The 21,858-nt window shown below is 38.6% G+C and overlaps 2 protein-coding genes and 1 pseudogene across 3 annotated transcripts; 2 read left to right on the top strand and 1 right to left on the bottom strand.

Annotated features, from left to right (window-relative positions):
* Positions 1-46: 46 nt before the first annotated feature.
* LOC308565556 (olfactory receptor 5D13-like) lies at positions 47-2,853 on the bottom strand (the record flags this gene model as incomplete). The annotated part of the gene is made up of 2 exons (XM_081154872.1): positions 47-998; positions 2,825-2,853. The coding sequence occupies 2 exons, from the start codon at positions 2,851-2,853 to the stop codon at positions 47-49; spliced, it is 981 nt and encodes a 326-aa protein (XP_081010998.1).
* Positions 2,854-11,365: 8,512 nt separating this feature from the next.
* LOC308565555 (interferon-inducible double-stranded RNA-dependent protein kinase activator A pseudogene) lies at positions 11,366-12,098 on the top strand (annotated as a pseudogene). The gene has a single exon. The product of its transcript is annotated as an interferon-inducible double-stranded RNA-dependent protein kinase activator A pseudogene (transcript).
* Positions 12,099-20,072: 7,974 nt separating this feature from the next.
* Positions 20,073-21,008, top strand: LOC308565773 (olfactory receptor 4S2; the record flags this gene model as incomplete). Its single annotated transcript, XM_081155376.1, has 1 exon — positions 20,073-21,008. One exon carries the CDS (start codon positions 20,073-20,075, stop codon positions 21,006-21,008), a length of 936 nt encoding a protein of 311 aa, XP_081011502.1.
* Positions 21,009-21,858: the final 850 nt, after the last annotated feature.

The following is a 21,858-nucleotide window of genomic DNA, read 5'->3' as shown; positions in this document are numbered from 1 at the left end:
ATGAGTGACCATAAGCTACCACGGTACTAAGCAGCCTACGTAAATCTTAGTCATTTCGCATTAACTGACGTAATAGTTTTGTATTGATTAATTTGCTGACTGTTTCCTTCACATCTTTGTTCCTGAGGCTGTAGATCAGTGGATTCAGCATGGGGATGACCACTGTGTAAAAGACGGAGGCCACCTTGACCATGAGCCAAGAGTTTTTGGAGTTGGGCACACAGTAGAGAAAAAGAATGGTCCCATGGAAGATGATGATGGCCGTCAGGTGGGAGGCACATGTGGAGAAGGCTTTGTGGCGCCCCCCTGTTGAAGGCATCTTCATGACAGTAATAAAAATGAAAACATACGAAGTAAGAATGATCATCAGGCTGCTTATTTCATTGAATGTGGCAGAGACTAAAATGATCTTCTGGCTAATGTAGGGGTCAGAACAAGACACAGAGACAATGGCAGAGTGCTCACAGACAAAGTTATTTATGATATTATTTCCTCTGAAGGGTAATTCCAATAGAAAGTAGGTAAGGGTCAGGGAACAAGCTATACCCCAAGAGTACGATGCACCTACCATGAGGGAACAAAGCTTCTGAGACACAACAACTGTGTAGAGAAGAGGGTTACACACTGCCACAAATCGGTCATAGGCCATCACTGCCAATATGAATGTTTCCGTCACCACAAATATACAAGCCAAGAAGAATTGCATGATGCATCCTGTGAAGGAGATGGTCCTGTCTTCCACGACCAAGTTTTCTAATAGTTTGGGTGTAACCACCGTAGAGTAGCAGAAATCAACGAAAGACAAATGGCTGAGAAAGTAGTACATAGGGATGTGGAGTTTGGGATTGATCTTGATGGTCATGATCATGCCCAGGTTCCCCAGCACAGTGACAGTGTAGATGGTCAGGAACAACAGGAACAGAGGCACCTGGAGTTCTGGATATTCTGAGAAGCCCAAAAGAATGAAAGTGACTTCATCAGTCTGGTTTTCTTGGTTCCTGTGGACAGGAAAGTTGATTCAGAGAAATGAGAAGCAAAATTTGGATAAGGCAGGTTAGACTGAGCAAATGTTGAGAGGCACAGTGTGTATGCAGAGTGTTGTGGAGAATACTTGCTTTCACGTGTTGCATTATTTCAAAAGCTAGAATTTACTGATATCACAGTTCTAGAACGAATGTGACACTTGTGCAGATGGAATAATAAAAGAAGGCAGTTGAGAGAGGAAGAACAAAAATAGAGTTGGCTCTGTTATATTTTAAATGATCGGACTCAGTATCCTCAGAGACAGTTGGCAGCATGAGAGGGACCAGTCTAGCTTTTGGCCTAAATATGAATTTACTTAAAACGCTTGTCTTGGAGGAAACACATATCCTAAGTTTCCATAGTTCCTTCCCTGCCTAACCAGTTTGACAAAGAGAAGTTAGAACTCAAACTTAAATTAATGATCTAGCAAAATCGTCATTATAATTTTTCTTTTTCTTTCTTCTTATTGTTGCTAGAGCTATTTCTGAATTTCCCTTTCTAGATCGCTTATGTTTGATCACATATTTCTCCCCTCATATTTCAGATATTTCCTGCAGAAAAATAATCCACTTGATCAGCCATATTTACCTACCTATTGAAAACTGTAAAAATCTGTTATCCTTTCTTGGTGTATTGAAATATCTGATATTTACAGGGATTTGTTGTAGAAGTAACCTTAATTATAATATGTCCCATCTGTTTTTATTATGCTGGAGACCTTTCTACCTCATCATCATTAAGTGGCCAACTTAGCCTACCTGCAACCCTCCAAACATGGGCACTGTTCCTGAGGCATTGCAGTGTGGTTTTATTTGGTTAGGCATTGAGGAAGTTTTCATAGACACAAAGACAATCCTTCCGGTTCCTTATTCTCTTAGCTTCTTGATCTCTCCCAATAATTTTATCTCCACTTGACTCACCCTTCATGGCCATGGTCATACACTTAAGGTTAAAGGGGGTCAAATATAAGGCGACAGAAGATCTGACTTTGGGTGGTTGGCACACAAAGTAATATACAGATGATGTATCATGGAATGTACACTTGAAACCTATAAAATTTCATTCATTAACAAATGTCACCCCAATAGATTTAATTAAAGAAAGATCAATATAATTTCTGATATATATTCATCTCATTCTTACCCACATGTGTAGCTCTTCGCTCTACCTCCTGCCCTCTGTATTTATACCAGCAGACTTGGGGCAAGAGTTCACGGCCCCCCGTTTAGGCTCAGGAGCATGAGCCACGTTCAGCTGATGGGGAGCTCCAGGTGCGAGCACACGCTTCCCCTCCTTTCCGGGGGCACCTGAGCTGGAGCGGCTTTCTCACTGTAGAGCCACCCTGTGCTCAGCACTGTCATAGGCATTCTAGAAACTGTGAAATTATAAAATACAGGCCTCACCCTCAAATTTTTTTCCCTTCTGAGAATTATCTTGAGGAATAATATATATAATTACAAATGACTTATAATTCTTTTTGTTATTAAAATTAAAGATTGTGGGGTGGGAGCTGAGTGGAGAGGAGCTGAGTGGAGGGGAGCAAAGGGGGGGGAATGTAGGACATCTGGAATACTCTCAACAATAAAATATTCTTTTAATTGTGTATAGAAAGAGGATAAGAATATTGTGATTAACAAAAACTGAAACTTTCCTAGTGATGTGTGTCAGTGAATTTCCAAATACTTCCAGTTGGCTAAGTAGGTATCCTGGCCGTTAGAGTGACACATGTGCTTGCCTCCTGCAAAGATTACTGGAATTCATTATTTTCCTTCTAAAGTGAAATAAGAGGGAATCAACTCACCTGAGTGCAGAAGAGTTTGACGTGCTCATTTACTAAAGCTTCTTTGCTAAAATTAATGAACTCCAGTAAAGTTCCTGCTGAGAATTCAACTTTTAAAAAAATATATAGTAACCTGTAAAAATATTAACAGGAGTCCAGAGTATATTGCAATATTTAAGGAAATTTCCTCCGATCTGTTGTAAATAAAGTTAGAGATGACAGAGAGAAACGGAGACCAAAAAGCTGAATGCTAACACCAAACTGCTAACATATATGCCACCAAGGCCTCAGGGATGTCAGCCCTGGAGAATACTGAAGTATTGCCTTGGAGGCCACAGAGAGAGCAATTAGGTGAAGTAATGTCTCATGTGACATTCTGGTTGCATATCATTTCTTCTAAATGTTGGGGAATAATTTCATCAATTTTAATCTATCAATCTTTTAAAAATGTTCAACCAGGTTTAAAATATTTTGTCTTTAGATACCTGTAAAATACAGAAATGTACAAAAGAAGTATCAACTATTGGGCAAAAGTTCAGAGATAACTACTCTTCATCCTGATTGTATTCCTGGTTTTACCTATGTACATACATGTTTATTACTATGTATCTTGATATAAAACTTATATAATAAGTATCATATTTTGGTTATGTTGTTTACTATCCTTTCCTTGTACTATCCTCACATTGTGTTGTGAGCTTCATTTTATATGAAAACAATTGATTTTCTTAAAATACTGCTGTTTAGATTATTCTTCCAAATATGAGCACAATGCCACTCAGTGCTTATATTTGTTACTGAAATTGAAAAATAATATATATACTATTTAAGAAGCTGCCATATCTTAACATGTAAACATCTCGATCTCAGTTACTTAATTTAATAGAAAGGTGTCAGCAAATTTTTACTGTAGATTCACATTGTAAATATTTTAGGCTCTGGGAGCCATATAGTCTCAATCTTAACTCTCTGATTCTGTATGCTGTAGCATGTGTGCATCCCTAGGCAGTGCATGAATCAATGGGCATGGTTCTGTTCCAATAACATTTTATTTATAAGAAGAGAGTAGACCAAATTTGATTTATGACTCATGGTTTGTGAACCAGTGCAATGCAAATTCATTTCTTGATTGTGCAAGGTCCAAAATTATTTCCAGATCAGTAAGCAGATGTCTTTTGAGTAGTAATACAGGAACCTGGCTTATAATAATGTTATTATTTTAATGTAATTATAACATAGTGGAAGAAAAAACAATTTTAAAACGTTTCTGCATTGTCACTATGTGTAAGTTGTTTTGTTTGCTTTGTTTTGTTTTTATGTAAGCTTTTGTCAAGGTTATTAGGCGTTCTCTTGAAAAGTGGAGATCGTTAAATAATGTCAAAGATTTTTCCTGATTGGCAAAATCAGAATACGATTTTGAACTTGGGGCCGAACTATAATGTTAATATAGATTACAGAAACAGGAAAGAAAAACAAAAGACTTTTTAAGCAGAGAAGATAGTATGAACAAAGGTAGGAATTTGGATGTTCATATTCCTATCAGTTAGAAGCAGGTACATGCAGGTTAGCAGCACAAGATAAGGTTGGAGGGATCAGAGGAGCCAAACTTTGCAAGGAATGCAGTTGGGACTCGTGTCAGTTGTTGACCCCTGTCATAGGGTCCCAGGCCAACAGGACAAGTTTCAAATAATGAAGAGGCTGTGGTTGTAAAAAGGTATAGGTATTGTGAATGAACTTTAATTCTATTATTATAGTCATGGCATTTAGTTTTGCTGCATTAATAGTTTATGCAGACGGTAAGAGGTAACTGCCATTCTCATTTTAGTTTGGAAGGGAGCATTATATTCTTGACAGCATTTCATTGCAGGTAACCCAATGGTTCCAATAACTAACGATAATTGGATAGGTACCTTACAATGTCAAGTAATCAACAGTGATATATACAGGAACCAAAGCATCTAGCATCTAATAACCTAATCAAGGGCCTGAAGATGCCTCTTACTACAGAAAGGAAACAAAAGGGAACTCTCAGTAATGTCTTCAAACATTATTTAGCTAAAATTGGAAAGGCTGATCTTGTTTTCTATGTCTTCAAGAGAAAGAATTCATTCCATTACTTTAAAAACCACACACACACCAAAAAAAATTTTCAGAACAAAAAAAAAAGAACTTTGTCTCCAAAGTGTCCAGAAACAAAATAGTATAAATGACTCATAGTCCCTGGATTGCTCAATTTCACTAATAGGACATAGGGAAGGGCTATACTGATATAAACTCAATGTCAGTAAAAGGAAGGGGGAGGCTCTTGAGAAAGAAAACAATGTCTCTCTTCATTTCCCAGATCCTGTGACTAATCCTCCTATCTGTATAGAGCTGTCAATAAGATCACTTCCTTTTTGGTCTTCTCAAAACACTCCACTGTTTTTAAATTATCTTCATGCTTCTCTAAACCCAGAACGTATTCATACCAAACAGGTTGGTTGAACTGCCCATTTAATAAAATTATTATAGTAACTAAATAGGCATACACTAACCTTACTAACCAATAAGGATTTGGTTTAAGTCAAGCTTTATTAACTCTTGTCTGTAAATGAGAAGACCATTCTTGCAAACATATACAAGTATATAAATATAGCATACTATGAGAAATAAGAAATGCAATTCTAAATAGCCTCTCAAATCCAGTATGATAGATGATGAATGCAGAGAGAGAGAGAGACCTTTGAGAATGGAAAATATAAAGCATATGCCCATGACTAGTGCTCTATGTCTAGGATAACTCACAATTAACATGATTACAGAAATTGTCTTTATCTTTCCCTGATCTGAACTGGGTCTCCTGTATGGCCCATATTTCAAAAGAGATTAAAGAGCAAAGATAAACTTGACATGGATTTCTTAATTTCCAGTCTGCTGTTATTTCTTATTACACAAGGGGCAACATATTTGTTTTAATTTAATTTCTTTTAGTTTGACATAATGAGACAAAATGTTGGTTTTCATTTCCCCCAGTATTGCAACTTAGGCTCTCATCTATTTGGGGTGTTATTGTCAACCCAATTACATAGTAATTAGGGTCTCTTCATATAGCCCAGTACAAAGCCTCTGCAAAAATCATAGCAGAGTCTGAATTTGTCTTTCCCTCGCAAGCAATACAAACACAACATCCAGTAGATGGCAGGGTGATACCATGATTTAAATCAAGACACTAAAATCTCAGCGTATTAATTGCTTTAAAGAGAGCAACAGAGAAACAAGTAGAACACAGATGTTCATAGGTGGAATATATTCATTCCACACCCCTTTCTTTCAAGGAGAAGGGAACAAGTGTTCAAAGACGGTAAATTACTTGACCACATTCAAGCACTGGCTCACCTTTAATCTTTACCTTTGTTTCCCCATTTTTCAATTCTGAGCTACGAGTTATGTTGTGTGGCAGTGGTGGCTCTTGGTCCCTTACACAATCACACAGTTTGGGAAATAAAGAGCATTAACAGTTTATTTCAATTTACTTATAATAAATAAATGCACAAATAAAAAAGGGGTTAATAAATAGATACAGATATCAGTATTAAAAATCAAAATATTTTCAACTATGTAAACCTTCCTAAAAGCAGGGAGCAAACAAAACAAACTAAATGGTGAAAAGCATTTATCTATTTATAGGACACACACATAAGTGTCATATGTACATATACATATATATGTATTCATTTTGCCGCACCTTGTATTTTTATAACTAAAATAGATGAAAATATGTATAATTTACCAGAAAATTACCCAGGTCTATATCTCACAGAAACATTTATTTATATTTACCAAACTATATGGCAAGATTATGATAATACCCAAGAATTTTTTAAAAATTTAAAAAGACTTAGAAAGCCATCGCCATTTTTATGAGTAAAACAGGATATGTTCATACAGTGCTATACAACAAAGAGAATAAAGAAATCTGCGAACAACTAGATGAATAAATGTTATAAACATACTGCTCATCCAAAGAAGCCAGATATGAAAAAGAGCGTATCCGGCATACTTTTATTTATATAAAATTAAAATCAGGTAAAATATTGGTGTTACACATTTGAACATTAATTTTACTATAATATTAATGAAATGACACCAGTGTCGTGATTATTTTTCATGCAGCGAAGGGCCTGGTTTGCTAAACTAAAGTGGAACAAGTGTCCCTTGAACAGGGTAAGTAATGAGAAGGGAAGGCGCTCGATCAAAGGCGGTTTCTGGCACCCGCCTGGCCCAGGGCTTTCCTCACCCCGCGTTTCTGAGTGTGTGGATGGGGGTTCCACATGGGAGCAGCGCTGGTGCAGAAGGGAGCCAACGCTTTGTCCTCTGGAAAAGCTGTGGCTGGCCTACTGTACATGAGGGGACAGGCACAAAGAGCAGGGCCACCGCTGCGAGCTGAGCACTGCACGGGGCAGAGCCGTGGGCGGCCCTCTGCAGGGGAGCCCTGACGGTGACGGTGACAGAAAATAAGGCCCCATCACAGTGGCAGAAGCCATCAAAGCAGCCAGGCCTCGGCTGACAATCACCAAGAGGCCGATTCCGCAGGTGCCTGCGCCAGCCGGCTTCAGCAAAGGACACACGTCGCAGAAGTAGCGATCGACCTCACGGGGCCACAGAACAGTAAAGAGGTGGCGAGAAGAAACCGAGTGGCAGAGCGGACAAGTGGCCCAGGGCGACAAGCTACGGTGACCGTGTGACGCCTTTGCCTGCCCACGATGCCCCAGTCGTGCAGCGGCTTGAGATGGCCACACAGCGGGCACAGGCCATCCCTGGGAGGATGGAGACCCCGGTGCCCCCAGGGAAGGGAAGCCTGAAAAGCTGCGCCATGCAGTTAGTGTAGGAAACGGCCTTCCCTCCTGCAGTAAATCGGTCACTAGCTTGGGTGTCACTGGTGATGTCCAGCAAAGGCTGGAGAGGGAGAGGCAATTGAGGGAGAAATGCGCGGGTCGGTCAGCTAGCAGATTGCACGGGACAGAATCACCGTGAGCGCTCTCCCACCCAAGCAGCAATGTAGCAAAACAAAAACAACACAAAGCAGAGGACTTCAGTGTTCTTGTTTTCAGAGAGTCCCAAGAGAATAAACACAGTGACATTATTTCTATTTTCCATGGACCGGTGCAGTAAAATGCACTAACAGTTCCCTGAAAATAACGCATAAGTCATGAGTCAATGCGTAAGTCAAGGTCGGAAATGTTCACGGGTAAGATTGGCGATAACAATAATGTCGTGGAGCTTTGTTTAATGGATGTATATGATCCCAGTGTTTCAGAAAAGAAAAAGCTGATATTTCATATTTTTTAATTAGGCTCGTGGTGATTTCCATAAGTCAGCCTTTCAGGACATTATGTTCACTCTTGATGTTAATAAACACGCATGCATTCAGCCCTGGAGGGCGTGGCTCAGCTGGTTGGGCACCATCGTCCCACGCGCTGAAAGGCTGCTGGTTCGATTCCCTGCCAGGGCACATGCCCAGGCTGCAGGCCGGAGGCTGGATCCCCGGGAGGGGGCATGAAGGAGGCAGCTGATCCATGTCTCACTCTCACATCGATGTTTCTCTCTCTGCCTCCCTCTCTCTCTAAAAATCAATTTTTAAAAATCTTTTTTTAAAAAAAGAATGCATTCAATCAATTTAAAATATCTTAAAAATTATTATTTGTTGCCAAATATTTTCCATTTCTAAAGTAATATGCATCTAAGTCCTTGGAAAGGACATTACTCTGGATCTTTTCAAACTCAGATTTGTTTAAGATGCAAGTATGTCACACAAAGTTTTTGCTTAATGGTATAGAAGCAGATATAAAACTTAACAGTGGTCACTAGTGGAATACATGCTACCTCAAAATAATTTTAGAATAATGTAGAAAACAAAATTAAAGATTTACATAGTGATACATCTATATTTACATAGTAGAAGATTAAAACTCTCTGCAAGGGGCCCACGCCATTGGTTCGAATAGTTTTTGATGGTGTTTATTTTCTTCCTAGTGATCTGTGAAGGTAAAATGCTGATATTTTATAATAGAAGCAGACTTATTTCTCTAGGGATGTCAATGATAACCATACACTTAAAAGAACCACAAAATAAAGCAATAGTTAAAATTTTAAGAGGAGCCGACAGCAGTCGTCCCTTCACAGTTTTGCTCTTGACTCTGTGTATCGAATTTTGCAAGTTAATTTCTCCTCAGTGGTTTGAATAGAAGTATGAATTTCTGTTCTATATTTGTCCAATTGGTGCCTTTTGCCAAAACCCATAAAGATTCTTGACACTGCATAATTCATAAAAAAAGTTTATGGGAAGTTTGTGGGAGAGGTTTATATAGTTGGGACCTAGATTCTATTACTAATTATAGCAGTGTGTGAATTTGGGTACCAATCACTTTATTTCTTTGAATTTAAGTTATCTCATTTGTAAAAGGAGGAAACCTGCGTGGACTTTGTCACAAAATGAAACTGAAACAAGTCAATAAATGATCATTGATGTATTAACCATAGAAGTATTCATTGCTGATTTTATTTTCTTAATGTTAGTGTTACCAGATCAGTAATATAAAGTTGTCACTAATGAAGTCCAGTGACTATGACTCTCACATAGAAAATAAAATTTTTAACTCATAAAATTATTTTGAACAGGAAGGAAACTTTGAGATCTACTACCCCTAGTTCTAAATAGAGGTACTTTAATGAAAAGCATATAGAAAATATACAGTATAACAAGGATAGTATGAACTTCTTCATTATTTAGCAATTATATTAAACCAACATGATTTTATATATGAAAGAGTAGGCTGTTCAGTAGGGATTGACCATAGCTTCTTCTAACTTAGTTTCAGTCAATGATTATAAAATTTTTTTTAAAATAACAGAACTGGTAACCACATGGTCCAATTCTTTTTATTATACATTCTCACCCCAAATTGTATCACTAATACTCATCACCTTTTCTTAAAATATGTGCTATACCTCCTGCCCTGATCTTGTAGCTATATTTTCTTATCGATTAATTTTTAAATTCTCTCCTCCACACTCTTGTACAGATTTAAGTTAATTGTGTCACCTTCCAATTAAAAATTCCTTTGCAGTGGAGCTTTATAACAAATGAATTTATTTCTATGGTGCAATTTTAAGATTTAGAATTAGCCTATAGAGAAGCCACTGAAAAGTAGAATTTCATGCTTCCAATTATACCATGTAAATACTTCCTTACTTACAAATAAATAAATACTATTTTAAAATAATAGTTAAAATACTGGTTTAAAATTTACTCTTATAGTAGTTGCTTGTTAATTTGAATGGAAATAAATTAAACCATTATTTTAATGATGTGCATGGAAATAACCACCTGAATTGTTCTCCCCTCCACCCCCTGAAACTAAGAGAATTTTGGTTCATACCTAAAATTAGGCTTCTGAGCAGACTAAGGCTGTTGGAATATTCAGGCAAAGTCTATCATTCTGTCTTCACTTGACACAAAATTAATTTTCCTGCTAATCAAATGTGGTCTGATCTCCTAACCAAACAATTTTGCTAAATATGTGTTCAATCTTCAATTTTCTCCATTCTTGGGGCCACACATACTATTTTCTTTCCCTTTTTGGCAATCTTTTCATTTAAACTTCCCCATACCCATGTGGTTCACCATGTATAAACTACCACCTACATTTCTGGCTTCTCAATTGCAGAGTACGAGAAGATCTCTAGTTTCTATTCTTGAGGAAGTCATCAATTTTAAGTGTGAACTCCTAGCTTTATATCCTTCAACACTTTTCTTTATCTCAAATGTAGAGAAATTCTTTTTCCCCTAAATAAATCAGAGTTATGAGTTACAAACTCAAAACTGCATGAAGAATTTTTTTTAAGAATTTTGAAAAAATAAAACATGAGGCAAGCAAATATGGTATGAAATTCAGTATGAAGCAGACAGGGGAGTAATAATACTTTAGAGAGGTAAACATTAGGTGAGGCCTTTCTGATAAAGCGCCCACAGAACACCTAACTGCTATTAGCAAACCACAGCTTGAAACCAGAGCTGTCTGAGTCTAGAGCCTGAGTTCTTACATAAAAATGTAGTCAAAGCAGCAGAGGAAATTCATGTTAACAATCCTACTTTCTCACATCGTTGTTACCTTTTTCACCTAATTATTTCATGGAAAACTAGGTAACCTCTAAAGTTACTGTTCTTGAACCGTTTCGGGCGCTCTAACTTTGATATGCAGATGACAAAATGAGAAAAATTAATCCAGACTCTCTAAGTCTATAAAAATGTAGCTCACGCCCCAACAAAACTACCAGCGCGGCCTGCTCCCCTCTTCTACCACGTAGCCCATTTAGAAGGAGTAAAAGCATGCTCACACACGCAAATAAAATGCACTGGAGCGCCTCCTGCTCAGACACGCGCGATGCCACTTGGGCCACAAATAGTCCCTTTGTAAGAACAACGGCTAGAAACAAAGAGATTGGAATTTATCCTCTGGTATAGCTCTTCACTGACGTGAGGGGCTTGTGTGCACTTATTCTAGGGTGTCTATATTTAAAGTGATGAATCTAATGCACCCACACCCCGTCCCCTTCCCTGGAGGGACTCAGAGGGGAGCAAGGGGGGCGGGGATCCCTGTGTATGAATGTGAAAGGTCCGATGTGCAAATACACGTGCCCGCTTGGACCTTCAGGGGAGCCGTTGGTGACATCACCGGCACAGGTGAAGCGTCGAGGGAGAAGCTGGCAAAACACAGGGCCGCAGGGGCTGCCCAAACGCTCCGCAGGCCGATGCTGGCATCTGCGCTGCAGCTCCTGGCCCTTGATGCCAGTGAACCTGCTCCATCCCACTGGCTCGTCGCAGGAGCTGGCTCGTCACCATGGCTGGCGACTGCCCAAAGCACCCTTCCCCAGGAGGCAGCGCCTGCTCCTGGGAGAGAATATACCCCAGGGAACTATATTTCTTTAGCAGACGTAGTGGGACATTCTCTAGGATGTACTTGGCATTATTTGAGGAATTCTCCTGGTGAAAAGATCAATCTACTGAAAAGAAGCCTCCCCTGTATTCCAAATACAGGTTACAATCAACTGCTTAGTGAAATCGCCAAGGAACAAGGTTTTAATGTAACATGTTTGGATCTAGAAGAGCTGAGGGCCAACGGGCAGGCTCGGTGTCTGGCTGAACCCCACCAGTCCGGGCACAGCCCGCCGTGGCCTGGGGTCTCCTGCGGCCACGCAGAGTGATGCCACCCACGGGGCGCTGCAGTATTTAAAGATAACAACAGAAAGACGGTGAACCCGGAGCAACTTAGAAAACCCTTCAGCAGCGCCTAAAAAGTTCCTCTGGCACCCCTTCCCAAGCAAACCGTTTACAGTCATTCTGAGTTTGTGTGTTGTTTCTAAATCTCTTCCAGAGATTCCATCAGCGCCCCAGGTTTCATTATGGCCTAGTTGTTATTAAACTCTTTTTAATGGCTTCACCTTTGTTTTGGTGTATTTTATTTATAAACTTGGTACCACAGGCAGAGTGTAGCACCCATTTGACAATGCCATGTACACAGAAGGAAGAAACTGCGTGTTTATTGATGATGATGAAGATGATGAAGTAAAACTACTGTTAACGACAGTCTTGCTTGCTGGTGCTTAGCCTCTTCTTTGCAAAGGGAGTTCGAAGGAAACCCCTTGGAATTACAGTGTTGAGGATGCACTAACAGGCTTTTACTGACTGGATTGTTAAATGTCAGGGAACATGATTGGCCTGCTGTGGATCTGAATCCATGTAATAAAGAGCTGTTATTATAATGGGTTCTACTCATTTTATTAAAGTGTTACTGACTTAAAAAATAATGAACCTAGTCTTGATGATTTGTAAGATATGTTTCAGTTAAGATTTTGCATTAACCCTTACACACTCTACAATTATTAAAAGTAAAGATTTGAAAAACCTTAAACATAATGAAATAAAATGAAATTGCTTGGATTTATAGTCAAGCTTTGTCATGAATGATCGTATGGCCTCAGTACATTATTTCACTACACTATCAGTAGGTCTAATAATTCACATATTAGCTTACAATTTGAGCCTTCCTGTGTGCCTCACACTCTTCTAAACATGTTACAGGCATAAACTTTCTTAATTCTCATAATAACACTAAAAAGTAAATATTCGTTGTAAAGTCATTTCACAGAAGAGGAAAGCGAGTCATAGAGATATTAATTAGGCCATGACCATTGACCTAAGAAGTAATAGAGTCAAGATCTAAAACCACATAAATCTCACTTAGCAATACACTTAGCAAAATGTTATGCACTTAGCACAGTTCCTGATGCATAGCCTATACTCAATAAATACATGATACTATTAGTATTTAAAACGGAAGGGCTCACTGACCCCAATACCCCAATTTTTAATCTATGCCAAAGTAAACTATACACATCCTTAATATGCACAATCTTAAATTCCTCAAAGACAGAGACACCGTTTCACATTCTGCTTTGAAATATTAAGAAGCATTTACACAAATTTAATTTTGAATTCTAGCTACCTCTCCCTTATCTGTGTGATTTTGGACAAGTACTTTTTTTTTCTCAGATTATCATATTGTTGATAAGCACACCTATCTCCCAACCCTGTCATGAGAATTATCTAGATAACGTATATGTCTCCCAGTACATGGTAGGGGCTCCACAAATATTTTCAGTTATTTTACCTTTGTTCTATCTCTTGTCAAATACAGGCTACCATTCACTTAACCAACAATCAGTAAGTGTTTGTTAAATTATTAAAATAAATAACTTCAATGATTTGAAAGAGTACATAAGTAAAAGATTCAGTAGTTGAAATTATCATCACAATTATTACAGGCAACAAAGGCAGACAACAAAGGGAGGTAAGGTAAACAGATACTCAAGTTTTGAGATACTTCTATTTGATTTTATAGTGGCCTGCCTGGGATCTTTGGTTAAGTTAATTCTTGGGCCGACTTTTTTTTGGAGAAGAAAATAGTGATCATGGTAGTGGTTACTGCAACAGGCTTATTTGTCCTTTCATTTTGGGTTTTCTCACTTTCTTGGTAACCTGTGAATCACTTTTATTCTTAATCAATGCTTTGTCAATTTTTTATGGAAAGTTTGGATAATGATTTTTTTCTTATTTGAAATTTGCTATCCAGCTAAGTATCAATTACCTGCCGCTGCCTTCCTGTCCCTTTTGAACATCCTATCACACCTCGATGGGCAACTTCCTGAATTTATTACTTCCATAATCTCAAAACACATTAGTCTATAAAATTCAGAGAAGAAGCCTGTATTTAACTTTAACCGCAGCCAACCTGCTATCTGTACAATCAAGACAAAAACATATTCAACTGATATCATACATTCAGACAGGGTCATGGAAAAGAAATTCACCACAAGTGCTCTTCTGTTTCAGTTGTCAGTGTACCCTGTTCCTTCCTCTCAGTGTTGTCTCTCTTTCCTCATTAAAATTCTGGTCACTCCAATGCTGTTCAGAATCTACCATTTCAGCTTCTTGAATTCACATTTCACTTAGCACAGTCCATTGACCATTCATAGACGAAAACAACCTAGTGTCACTGCAGGGACAATGGACACCTGTTACTCAACCAAGGTTCACATGAACAATGAGAGGTCAGGTGCTCAGAGAAATAGTTTGAAGGCAAGTGGAATACTTTTAATATCCAAACTAGTCAAATCACAACCTATATTCCCAGCACTCTCTTATTCTTAGAGATGTCCAGGCTCACATGATTAATTAAATACTTAATAGTGAATACATTAAAAAACTGAATTTCTTTTATTCTAGAGCTCTGACTCTTCCTTGTAAGTTGGTTTGTTGTTGTTTTTTATTTACCTTCCCAAATCATAAGCCCACCAGGTCAGATTTCCTTTAGATCCAAGTTACCAGACAGAGCTGCTGTGGCTAGGACAGAAACTGGATTATAAATAGTATGCAAGCACAATTACGTCTGTAGAATTACATTCTCTCTCTCACTCTCCCTGTCTCTGACCTTGAGTGTGTGTTTAGGTTTCACTAAAGACACTATCAAATGTTTCTATATCGGTTTTTGAATGCTCAAAATATTTACTAGAAGGTTACTTTATAACTGGACTACCAGGTTCAAGCAATGTGAAAGGATACTAAGATAAACCGTGCCTAAGTGCTCTGTATTTTGCAACATGCTACCCTAATAGGTGCTAGCTAAAAACTAAAGAAAGACATTCAGCTCAGAAAGTTCTCCGCTCATGTTAGATTCCTTCAATTAATGTTTATTATGCCTACTAAAGAATTATTTAAATTTTCATTATTCATATATTTCATTGTTTCATATGCAATAAGATAAATAGATTAATAAAGATTATGATTTACATTTTGTAGGTTAACTGTTTCTAACCTGTGCTTTCTTCGCTTTGGCTAAAACAATGCAGGAAAATAACAGCATAACTGAGTTCACACTCTTAGGATTGACACAGATCCTATGAAAATATACAAGGACACATATGTAATGAATGCTACATCTGGGGGGCAAACACACATGCCCAGTCATGGCAGTGCCACTTATCAATGGGTATCACTTAGCCCCTGAGCTGTCTTTCCAACTTCAAGTATACAGTGTGGTATTGTTGACTATAGTCACCATGCTATATGTTAGACCTCTAGAACTTAATTCCACGTAACTGAAAGCCTGTGCCCTTTTACCAGCATCTATCCGTTTCCCACAGCCCCTAGCCCCTGGGAACCACCATTCAACTCTCTGCTTCTGTATCATTTCCACGTGTAAGTGAGGCCATACAGTGTTTCCCATTCTGTGCCTTGCTTATTCCACTTAACCTGATGGCCCCCAGCTCCAACATGTTCTTATAAACAGCAGGATTTCCCTCTTTTTTAAGTCTGTGTCTGTATCATATTTCCCATATCCATTCATTAGTCAAGGATCATGAGGTTGTATCCAGACCTTGCCTATTATGAATAACGCTGCAATAAATTTCGGAGTGCAGGCATCCCTTCATGATCATTTTTCATATCCTTTGATATGTGCCCAACAGTAGGACTGATGGATCATATGGTAGTTCTGTTTTTATTTTTGGAGGAGACGCCATACTCTTTTTAAATAATGACTGTACTAATTTAAATCTCTTCCAGAAGTGTACAAGGGTTTCCTTCACTCCACATCCTCACCAACACTTATCTTGAGTCTTTTAATAATGGCCACCAGTCCTCTGATAGATGTGAGGTGTTGTTTCTTTTTTTCCAGCTTTATTGAGATATAATTAATATATAAGTTCAAGGTATACAACCTATTAATTTGATACACTTATATATTACAAAATGATTACCACCATAATATTAGCTAGCACCTCTACCACATCACATAATTACCATTTCTTTTTTGTGAAACATTTAAGATTTACTTTTTAGCAACTTTCAAGTATATAACAGTATATAACTGTATTTCAAGATATTAATACAGTATAATCACTGATGTATATTAGATCCCCAGAGTTTATGTCTTGTAATTGGAAGTTTGTACCCTTTGAACAGAATCTCCCCCATTTCCCTCATCACCCCAGCCAGTGGTACCATTCTGCTCTGTTTTTATGAGTTCTACTATTTTAGATTTCACATGTAAGTGATATCATGTAAGGTGTGTTTTTCTCTGACTTATTTCACTTATCATAACCTCTTCGAGGTCTATCCATGTTGTCACAAGTGGCAGGATTTCCTTCTTTTTCATGGCTGAATAATATTCCATTGTCATACATACCTTTTTTTTTCTTTTATCCAGTCATCTTTTGACAGAGACTTAGATTGTTGCCATATCTTGGCTATTTTGAGTAATGCTGCCATGAACATGGAACTGCAAAAATCTCTTCGAGATCTTGTTTTCTTTTCCTTTGGATAACACCCAGAAGTGGGATTGCTGGATCATAGGGTAGTTCTATTTTTAATTTTTTGAGGAGCCTCCACACTGTTTTCTGTAGTGGCTGCACCAATTTACATCCCCCTCAACAATGCACAAGGCTTCCCTTTTCTGCACAGCCTCACCAACAATTCTTATCTCTTGTGTGTTTTTTGACAGTCATTCTAGCAGGTGTGAGGTGACATCTCCTTACGGTTTTGAGTTGCATGTCCCTAATGATTAGTGATTTTGAGCACCTTTTCAAGGGCCTGTTTGTATGTCTTTGGGAGAATGTTATTTGCTTTGGGGTACTGAATCATATATGTTCTTTATATATTTTGGACATTAACCCCTTGTCAGATAGATGGTTTCCAAATATTTTCTCCCACTTGATAGGTTGACTTTTCATTTTGTTGGTTGTTTCTTTTGCTATACTCTCAATTAGCGTTACAGGGCTAAATGTAAGAATTGATTGAGTTTTAAATTTAGCAAATAATAAATAGTTTTAGATTTTTTTTTAAAAGTCAGAAAGTCATCTGGGAATTAAAGCTCACACTTAGTTCTCTGGCATGGTTCTGCTTATGGAAAGAGACTAGGGGGAAGACTTTCCCCAAGGTCATTACCATTTTGCAGGGCTTTCTTTAAAAAGACCTTATAAAAGTAGAGAAAAGACCGTGTGTTGCCAACAATACTGTGAAATGGCAGATTTCAGTAGGTGAGAGACAGAACCTGAATAAGAAAGACTTGCTTTCTATCAGCCTTTGACTTTGGGGAGGTCAGGAATTCTCTGGTAGTAATTATTCACAAAGCAGTTTCTAAGGCTTCATTCTTACTTTATTTTGGGGCAGCTGCACCAAAATTATCTCAGGAGAGATAGAAAAATAAAGCAAAACTCAATCTCTGGACAATACTGGTGAGATATTTTTCCTTCTGAAACTAATGTAAAAAGTTTGTGGAAAAGGGAAATTCAGTCAAATTGCTATATTTGGAAAACCTGTAATATAATTGCAAGACCCTCATTCTCAAAAATAAAGTGAGAATAAAGTTATTAAGATAAAGATAATAAAGTGCATCCAGACTTGTCTATGAGATAGGGTGGCACGATTGTAACTAAGAAAACGCCAGTGATTTCAAAGGAACTTGAGGAGTCGTCATGTTTTAAATGCTCAGAAAGTGGAGGAAGGAGTTCTTTGAGGTGAGTCTTGATTCCAGGAGGAAGGAGGATTCCTCTAGGACCTCACGGTATGGACTGTGGAGGCCCAACCCCCAGGCCTGTGTTTACTTGCCCAGTTTCTTCTAGATTAGAACCAAACAGCATAATTCACAGTTGTCAAAAACTGCTATTTGAGCTCTCTTAAATTGAAGGGCTTTCTCAGTGGGAAATCATCTTTTTTTTTTAATTCAGAAGGAAAATCCAAAGAATGTAAAAACAGGGGACTGTGTTTGAGTCTGAACTTGAATTGTTGTTATTACTGTTACTCCCATTATTATTGTTATCATTACTTTGCACTGTCTAAGAGAAGACGTACCTGTAATGACCACTCTACCTACTCTAATAGACAGACCTGATGAAAACCAGCCCTGTAGTTTCCCCAACGCTGGACACACCAGGTACAGCATTGCTGCAAAGGGAGAGCCGAGAGCACGGAACTTGACAGACATTCAAAATTTCTGATGGATACTGAAGACACTGTGTAATCCTGTCCTAGCCTGTAACTAAAGCACTCGTTCCCAGCTGTGGCTTTGGCTGGAGAAATAGCTTCCAAGCCCCTTTAGTCAAAACTATTCCACGTGCCCCATTCCGCACCTGCATCCCAGTGACCTGCTAGAGCACCTGGGGTTCCACCACTGAAGACCCAGCCGTTCAAATTAAATCTGCCCTCTTCCTAAACCCCTGCAAAGTATCTTTCCGTGGTGACCTCGTCCAGAAACACTTCATTCATATTTGTAATTATAATACATAATTATAGTGGAAACCTAATATAAACTAGCATAAAATTGAAAGATTAAAAAAGATGCATGAAGAGATGCAGACAAGAGTATGGTGGTGACCAGAGGGAAGGGACAGGGGTAGTAAAGAGTAAAGGGGGCCAAATACATGGGGACCGAAGAAGGTTTGACTTTGGGTGGTGGGCTCACTATGCAATATACTGATCCCGTATCATATAAATGGACACTTGAAATCTGTATAATCTTATTAACCAATGTCACCCCAATAAATTTAATTTTTGAAAGGTAATTTTAAAAATAGGTGCATGAAGGAATGCTGACATTAAGGGCAGAGTCCTTCCTTTATTGCTCTTTTTGTGGGGTTTTGGGGGGGTTCAGTTAACAGACAAATGTTTAAAATACCAAGTTAAAGTAATTCCTGAAGAATCCTCAAACACTGGGTTTGAAGATGGAGAAATTACCTGAGACTTCACTTCCCTTTCTTTCAAATCAAACAGGTCTGATCTGTCTCCAGCTGGGTGCTGGCTGTTGTGGTTGTTGTTGCTGTTGCTTTATCTCCTCTTATCTCTGCCTCCTTATCAGGGTTTTAAGACCATTCCAGGCTGACAGAATAGATTTAATTTTTATGGTAGAAATAACTGTTAATATGATAATAGTGAAGTTAAGCCTTCTCATTTCACAAATGGGAAACGGAAGCCCTGAGAAGCTAAATGATGCATCTGGAGTTACAGCACCCTTATCTCAGAATCGGCTTTGTATAATTTTGGTCTTCTTTCTACTGCACCACACCGCCTCTGGACTGTAAGAGCTGGATACCAAATAGGGGACCATGAATTCACACACACAAAGATCAGTGTTTCGTAAGAACAACCTGCAGAAGTCACCCTTTCTCAACTACCTGAAACACTCATGGCCATATTCGGGAGGGATATATGGGCGTATGTTTTTGTTTCTGTGTCAAAAATAAGACAAACTTTCCCAGATATATAAATGCTACCATATCCCCAAACACAAAAGTTGTGTCAGAATTAGGTTGAGTGCCTCCTACAGAATAAGAAGTCGATTTTTAGAAACAAATAGATCAGAACCACCTTCACACGAGGTGAGGGGTAAGAGTCTTGGCTAGACGTGTGGCTTAGAGGATTTGCATGATCTCCCTGGATTTTGTTTTCTCATCTGAAGTGAAGGAATGGACTATCATAATCAGGTAGGATGCTCAGAATGTGCCCACTCCAATTTCTTTGGGTAAGCCTGCCAAGCAGCTGTAAGTACCCATTTTTCTATTTTCAACTACTGCGATTATTTGTTTGAGTTAGAAATAAATATTGGTGGTCTCTGTTATGTTTTTCTTTCAGATAATTTAACTGTCTCTTGGGAACTTGGCCTGAGAAACTAATTTCATGGAAAAAATAAACAACGTAACTGAATTTGTTTTCTGGGGTCTTTCTCAAAACCTAGAGGTTGAAGAAGTTTGTTCCGTGGTGTTTTCTTTCTTCTACATGGTCATTCTGCTGGGGAACCTCCTCATCATGCTGACAGTTTACATGGGCAACCTTTTCAAGTCTCCTATGTACTTCTTCCTCAGCTTCTTGTCTTTTGTGGACATTTGTTACTCTTCAGTCACAGCTCCTAAGATGATTGTTGACCTGTTGGCCAAGAGCAAAACTATCTCCTATGAAGGGTGCATGTTGCAAGTCTTTGGGGTACATTTCTTTGGTTGCACAGAGATATTCATTCTCACTGTGATGGCCTATGACCGTTACGTGGCTATTTGTAAACCTCTGCACTATATGACTATCATGAGCCGGGACAGATGCAATAAACTGTTGCTGGGCACCTGGTTAGGTGGGTTCATACACTCCATTGTCCAAGTGGCCCTGGTAGTCCAACTACCCTTTTGTGGACCCAATGAGATCGATCACTACTTTTGTGATGTCCACCCTGTGCTGAAACTTGCCTGCACGGACACGTATGTTGTTGGTGTTGTTGTGACAGCCAACAGTGGTACCATCGCTCTGGGGAGCTTTGTTATCTTGCTGATCTCCTATATTGTCATCCTGGTGTCCCTGAGAAAGCAGTCAACAGAAGGCAGGCGCAAAGCTCTCTCCACCTGTGGCTCCCACATCGCCGTGGTCATCATCTTCTTCGGTCCCTGTACTTTCATGTATATGCGCCCTGACACTACCTTTTCAGAAGATAAGATGGTGGCTGTATTTTACACCATTATCACCCCCATGTTAAATCCGCTGATTTATACAATGAGAAATGCGGAAGTAAAGAATGTAATGAAGAAACTATGGAGCAGGAAGGTTTTCTGGGAAGCTGATGATAAATAAAAGTAACAGTTCAAACTGGATAATCTTAAACGTTCTCATCTGTACAATGAAGACCCTAACAACCTCATGGGGTTTGGGGGAGGAAAAATGAGAGAACACCACATTCTACAAAAGTAAGGTATTATTTATCATTACTATTATTATATTTGTTCTAATATTTCATAATCAGATAATTTTCTGGAATATTTAGACCAGAGAAATCTTATTCAAATTCAGAAGCTCATCATGGTCATACTTAGCACCATTATTTTCTCTTCACGTTTGCCTTTTTGCCATTTTCTTTAAAGAATGAGTTTACTGTGGAGTTCTTAAGGCTGTTTTCTAGTGTTTAGAACTGTGGTTGGTGCATACTAAGCACTCACTATGTATATGTTGCCTGAATGAAAGGATACATGAAAAATAACAGAGATCTGAACTCAAGCATTTTTATGTAAGTTCCCCCAAACAGAGTAAAAATTAAACCTAATAACGTTGGAATGGAAGGAGACATGTCTGCAGAATGTAAAAGATAAAACAAAGGCTCAAAAAAACGAAACACTTGGGCCCCAGGCAGGTAGTTCAGTTGGTTAGAGCGTGGCACCGTCCCAATCCCGGTCAGGGCACATACAGGCAGCAGCCAATGAATGCATAAGTAAGAGGGACAAGTCAATGTTTCTCTCTCTCTCTCTCTCTCTCTCAAAAATCAATTTCATCCTCTGGTCTTGTCTCTAGGAGTCATTTTCTTTACCCAAACAATAAGGAAATTGAGAAAAATGACCACTGAGATCCCCCTTCTAATTGTAACATCCCATTAATATGCTTCTGCTGACTCTGGTCTTTACTTAATTTGTGAAGAATAGGTGACAGTGAC

Source organism: Miniopterus schreibersii (assembly GCF_964146895.1).
Source record: "Miniopterus schreibersii genome assembly, chromosome: 12".
NCBI classification, from domain to species: domain Eukaryota; kingdom Metazoa; phylum Chordata; class Mammalia; order Chiroptera; family Miniopteridae; genus Miniopterus; species Miniopterus schreibersii.
The sequence above is the reverse complement of the archived record's forward strand: the minus strand, read 5'-3'. Positions and strand labels throughout refer to the sequence as shown.